This window comes from Etheostoma spectabile, chromosome 17, assembly GCF_008692095.1.
Source record: "Etheostoma spectabile isolate EspeVRDwgs_2016 chromosome 17, UIUC_Espe_1.0, whole genome shotgun sequence".
NCBI classification, from domain to species: Eukaryota; Metazoa; Chordata; class Actinopteri; order Perciformes; family Percidae; genus Etheostoma; species Etheostoma spectabile.
In genome coordinates, this window is record NC_045749.1 from 13402710 (window position 1) to 13409195 (window position 6486).

The 6486-nt window shown below is 45.5% G+C and overlaps 1 protein-coding gene across 1 annotated transcript; it reads left to right on the forward strand.

Moving 5' to 3' along the window:
• Positions 1-576: 576 nt before the first annotated feature.
• Positions 577-5829, forward strand: hps6 (HPS6 biogenesis of lysosomal organelles complex 2 subunit 3). Its single transcript, XM_032541182.1, has one exon. The coding sequence runs from the start codon at positions 995-997 to the stop codon at positions 3809-3811; it is 2817 nt and encodes a 938-aa protein (XP_032397073.1). The 5' UTR covers positions 577-994; the 3' UTR covers positions 3812-5829.
• Positions 5830-6486: the final 657 nt, after the last annotated feature.

Below are 6486 nucleotides of genomic sequence, written 5' to 3' on the forward strand. Positions count from 1 at the left end.
AATAAAAGTGCTCCACATAATGAACTTACTGAAAACTTAATTCATGACAACCTTTCCAGAGTTTTAAAGTTTCCAGAACTGCAGATGGCCCACAGATATTTAATATATCAGATGGCCACACAAACTGCATACTGCTAAATCACAACAATCAGAGAGACAATACACAAAGTGATAGTCTAGCTACTTCTGTTATCTTTTTCTTACACTTCCTCAGAAACTGAAGCTAAAACTACCCCAACATGCACCAAATTTTTCTTCTAGGCTTGTGCTAGCATAGGCCTGTAACTGTTGACTCAGTTCCAATAATTTCAGCATCCGATTACAAACATTGTGAGTGTGATATTTTATTACTCGTTTGTCAGATCCCAGGGGGAAACTTTACCGTTAAAGATAAATATTGAGCAAATATGGAATTCTTATTATATGTTTGACTACTTTCTCTTCTCAACATAAGTTATTGTTTTTTATTTTCAACGCAAAGTTGTCCATCAACTTGCCTGGCCAGCTTGACGTGACGTTAGCTGCCTGAAGACCAACGTGCAGCGGAAGTAGCTCTTCTCTCTGCCTCTACACAAGCTGTGCTGGCCTTCAGCTCCTCCTTTTATGCAAAACGTCGTCATCGGTATCCGGAAATTAACAATCCCGTGATGTCAGGGGAGTGCTAGCGTAGCATCGGAATGACTATAGTGCCTTTCTCTATTTGGTCTTAAAACCTTTTTTCGGCGGCTGCTGTCGTCCTGCAGTTTAGCTCCGATGTCGTGCATCGACATGGGGTTACCGGGCTCGGAGACTGTCGGAGGATGTATCCTTCCGCATGGACGTTAAGAACGGGATGAAACCTCAGGACCTTGACGTTAAACGGAATGCCATTCGGTTAGTCTCTCCGGAGCCCGAGATCAGATTTATGTGCCACACACGCCAGCAGGTTAGTTCACACGTTGTGTCGAGTTAATTACAAACTACATTCCGCTGCTCGGTCTGGAAACAGGGAGTTATGGCGCGATTGGTGTTGGAGCAACTGTCAGATTTCGGGGACTATACTGGCGGTAAAGAGCTGACTGAGATCTTTAAACTGACTAATAACGAGCTCAAAAGCAGTCCGTCAAACGTTCGCCTGAGCCCAGATGGACGTCATGTTCATGTCATCCTCCGCAAGCCTAAGGTCGGTCTTGTGACTTTTGACAAATATGAAAGACCCCAGCTGGCCCACAACCAGAAGAAGCTGGATTTGCGTTTAACACAAACCGTGCCTATTGTTGATATTTTATATTTGGACCATAATAACAGCAGCAGCAGCACCAGAGACACCGCAGCTTTAGCAGTGGTTTATGAAAATGGAAAAGCAGAGTTTTGGAAATTCCAGGAATACAAGGCTGGCTGGCATCTCCTGCAAACCTCAGATCTGTGTAACAGCCCCAGAGCAAGAGTGGTGTCTGTCTGTGCCTGTTCCAATCTTATCATCTGGTGTGAGGAGAGGCCGCCCTCAGAAAGCACCCCTGCCCTCAGCTCCACAAAGAATAAACTGAGATACTGTGTTTGCAGACGTGACTTCGAGGTGGAGGAGGGGGCTGTCAGCTTGGGAGGAGTGAAAATTGCCCTCCATAACAATCCAAAATTCACTGTGGTCAGCTCAGGTGAATATGTACATCTTCTTCCTGAAGTGAAAGTGAAGCCGCTGATGAGTATCTCCAAATTTTTTCTCTCCTGGTCCCCTCACAACGACTCCTTCACAGTCAGCACCACATGTAAAAACACTCCCCTAAAAAAACTTTCAGCTAAAGAGTCTGATTTAAAGAGGTTGGTGACGGACTGTTTGGGATATTTTTCAACTCTTGAACCACCTGAGATCTACGACTTCTCTCCTACCGCCTGTGGAGGCCTGCTGCTGCTGCTCAGCACAGGGTGGGTGTGTCTTCTGCAGAAAGATGGGATGTTGCGGCAGGTATACAAACTGGCAGACAACTGCTTGGTAAAATGTGGTACTCACACTAGCCTCTGCATGTACCAGGACACCCTGGCGCTGCTGATAGGACAAAACCTGCATCTGATAGATGTGAACTGTGGCAGAGAGATGGAAAAGATCATGCTGAAGAATGATGGGTTATTGTATGTAAATCAGGCTGAAAGATGTGCGCCTCACCTGCTCCTAGAAACTGGACTTTTTGTGGTTGTGAACAGGGAGACGGACTCTAGAGAAAGCATCTCTAAGCTGAAGCCTTCTGGTCTCAGTGCAGTGGAGTGTGTTCATCCTGGAGCCCTCCTGGTAGAAGCGGTCTTTGAGGAGGCCTGTAAATACTACCAGCAGAGAAGCCTGAGCAGCACCCAGCTCACTGTGGACACGCTGAAGAAAGGCGGTAGGTTTCAGGCTCCCACCTCTTTAGCATCCATCGTCAGGGACTACCTCAGCAAAGGCTTGAGGCAGAATGGAGCAGAGCCATCCCAGGACCGTGGCGGCGAATGCCCAGCAGCACAAGACAAACTGATGGGCTCTCTGGAGGCTGAGCTCAAGGCTCTGGTTAGTCTGGAGGAGGTGAAGGGGAGTTTAGTCAGGGGGAATGATAAAGAGGTGGAGGCAGTGTGTGAGAGTCTAGTTGAGAAAGAAGTAGCCAGGCTGCTGTCAGTCTCAGAGCTGGATAAAGAAGCTCTGCTTTACCTCAACTCCATCTTCAGCATCTTTCCCTGCCAGGTGTGGAGAGCGGCGCAGGCCGCCCTTCAGCTACACTACAACGGGGAGGGCTCTCTGTCCAGCAGGGCTCCCCCAGACGTGTGGAAAACTGTCCTCAGCCCTGCTATGACACCCAGCACCCCATCCTGCCTCACATTCACAAACGGTGGGCCAAAACACAATCATAGCCTCAAAGGTGATCATGCTGCCAACTGTAAAGACAAAGCTACCAGCTCCACTTTTCCAGCTACCCTGCCTGTGTTTGAGCTCCTTTGCCGCTCACTGTTCCACTTCCAGCCCAGCTGGTTACCCCGGTTCCTCGAGCTTGCCCAGCAGCAGCAGGGCTCAGCCGGCCTGTGCCTGAGCCTTGCCTCTTCCTCTTGGGGCTACTCCGGTGGGAGAGGAGTGGAGGGCAGGGAGAACAACGTGCCGCTCTACAAACGAGCCCTGTGCGTCTTGTCCGGGCTGACCTCAGACAGAGACCAGCTGCAGGACTTGGAGGTGGAGCTGCTTCTGGTCAGTGGGCGGCCTAATGCCATCCTGCAGGCGCTGAGGATCCTCATGGCCAAGCAGCAGTGGGAGCGAGTCACCCAGGTGGCCCAGAAGTTCTGCAAACAGAGTCCGCTGCTCAACAAGGAGATTTTCACTACTCTGCTGTGCGAGGTAGCCCAGCACAGAGACCTGGACCCCTATTTGGACCTGCTGTGGACCCTGTGCCCTGAGGACCTTACTGTCACCACTATTCTCAACCTAGTGCTGAAAAACCTCCCCTCCCCTAACACCCCCCCATCATCCTCCTCTTCATTCTCCATGTCCAGCACAACCCCCTCATCCTCTGCTCCCTTTGCCGACTCCAACAGCAGCCAGTTGACCATCGGGCTGTTGAAACCTCTGCTGAGAAAAGTGCTTCAGAGGGAGACCAAGCCTAGCCAGCGTTATGCAGACATCCTCCAGTCACCATCATACCCCCCTCCTGCACCTCCTCGCAGGCCTGTAGAGCAGCCCAGGACAGCCCCAGATCCTAGCCCAGACTCATCTGTCGGCAACAACATCGCCCTGGCTTCTTTTGCGGCAACACCCGAACAGCAGTCGTCCACAACCACTGTCCAAAGAGCCAGGGTGGCGCTACCTGCTAACCCAGTCTGATTTCCACAGAAATGGACAAACACTCTCAAAATGGAGTGTCATGAACCATCCCACACATAATCTGACCAAACTGTGAAGCAGCGTGTGTTGACAATCAAATTAAAACAGAATAATATCAGTATGTTACAGGTATAATCAGTGTAATGCAGTCCGTTGTGATATTTGAAGAAGAAAAAAAAGAGCAATTGGTATAAAGTATGACTACTACAAAACTATGAAATGACTACTGAAGGTCTTACCAGTGTAAATACTGCAGGTAATTTTAAGTCTTAATGTGTATATAGTGTATCTGCAATATTATTTATCTCTTAAGCCTTAACTGCACGTGGCTGAGAATGTTACTGCATAGTCTTGCATTGAACAAGCATTGTCTTTATCAGAATGCCATTAATACATGCTAATATATTGTGTTAACACAGTGTAGTGTTTATCTGCTCAGTCAAAAACAAAGCCACTAACTCCCAGTTTTGGGGTTTATCATATCTGTGTGTAGAATCTTTGTCTTTGCCTAGCTGATGTCTGCTAATTGTAGCCAAGTATAGTTGCCTTTCAGTTGTTGATGTCAAAGTGCGTTCATGCAGTGGGTAATCTACTGAGACAAGCTGGCCTTTGTGTTTGAATGTTTGTTTTAAGTGTGGTTTGGTTAAGAAGAGGAGGAGGGAGTCCAAGGTTCCTTTACTGACTTCTACTTTCGGACTTATATCATAAGTGCTTAAACATTAACCTGGTTTCGATGGGCTCAACTAGTCCATGTAACCTCTGTAAACCAAACCCAAAACAGGCTGCCTTTCTGCTTTTATTTTTCAATTCCTGTCATTAATTTGCATCTCTAGACTCCATCTTGTCCTCTCTGCTCCCTTGCAGCGGGACATTCCAGACATTATACCCTGTAAAAGTGACTCACAGTTTGACTTTAAATTCAATTTTGGAGGTAATTCTGTTAGGATTTGAGAGTGGGTTGGGCATGATGGGACTACCAAAGGAGCCCTGCCGCTCAAAGAAGGTCATGTACGTTTTCCTTCGTGAACCCAGTGAGGGTAATGTTATTAGAGATCTGCTTGGTCCTCTTACTTTTCTCCATGCTCTGGAACTAATTGCACTTTTAAATCGCCCCATTCTGTATTGTTTGTGCCATACATCTGTTGAAATTAATGTTTTCTGATTAAGTGCTGAAAAACAAAACTATATTTAAGTGCCTATTGTCTTTGATGCCTTTGTTAATGTTTGAGCAGTCAGGGTTTTAATCAAAGAAAGTGTTTCTTTGAATGTAAATATGGAGCACTTCGATCCAAAATCCTATTTATTTTGTAACAAGCTTTGAAAAATTCTATAAAAAACAAGCTTTGGCCCTTCGTGGGTGACATACTGACAGATAAACTCTTGTGGCATCTCTAAAAGTATTGAGTGACAATCTGACTTCAAAATGCTGCAGAATAATTGGAGTGCCTTTCACAACGCTGCTGTTCATTTACAGGGTAGTGTCACATTCCTGCTGTGTCTCCTCAGCTTCTCTCACATTCTGGAGAAAGAACTGGAGGTAGACCCCAGGATAGCAGCTCTTGGTCTCTACAGTCAAAGGCTTTTTTAATGACATTTTAATATGAAACCTGCTGATTTCCTACACTGTTTTGATTGGTGTACTAATTGTGTGTCAACTGTGTGTCATTCCAAGCTATGTACACCTAAACATGCATGACACAATCTGTGTGACAGGTTTCAGATCAATGCCATGAGTTTTGCTGTCTTTCAGCCCATCTCAGAGTTGCTGGGAACTCCCTGACTTCCCCAGACAGGCCACTCAGCCTGTTGTTAGAACTGCTCAGATGTTAAATATTAGTTTGACTTAAACTTTGCTTCTGGTTTCTGTTAACAAATAGGAATCCCTCCTGTATTTGACATCTACATTCTTACTTTGTTTACTTTTGGCTCTCCTGTAAGTGTTATTTGAAGAAAGAAAAAAATGTATACAAGTATTTATGAACTGATGCTGTATGCTATTAAACTGAAGATACAACTTCTATTAGTTGTCCCAAGTTTTACATATGAAGTTACTTGTTCTGCAACAGATGGTGAAGCTTGTAATATGCAGTGTAAATTTTTGATTGCATTCTGGTAGCTCTGGTTTAGTTTGCATTATATGTTGCCCCTGTTAAGTCCCTGCCTTATACATGGGCCTGGATACATGTGTGTGTGTCAGCTAGTTGCTTTTAATAGTACTTTCAAACACGTGTAATTGTCACCTACCTGCCATGGCCATGTCCCTGTTCTCACTGATTGCTGTAGTTCTGGTTGGTTCAACTCTATCTGCATAATCCATTCACTCTAGTGGACAACAACAGGTCTAGCTGACAGATCACACACTATTTAGTTTAAAAAAAAAAAACTACCATGTCAAGGCCAATATACTCTTTTCAGGTTTATTTATTAAGTAAGTTACAGCTCATTTCAGTCTAACCTGAAAAACTTCTATTACTTAAAAAAAAAAAAAAGCTTAGCTATAGTTGTGTACACACAGTTATTCATTCACATGATCCACTGCCCCCATTTCGAGTTTCACCATATCCCTTCCATGGTAAATCCCCTTACAGCTGCAGTCCCGTGTGTGTGTGTGTGTGTGTGTGTGTGTGTGTGTGTGTGTGTGTGTGTGTGTGTGTGTGTGTGTGTGTGTGTGTTGT

Excerpts from the sequence above, each read along its gene's own strand:
- hps6 (XM_032541182.1), top strand. The coding sequence starts at position 995 with ATGGCGCGATTGGTGTTGGAGCAACTGTCAGATTTCGGGGACTATACT.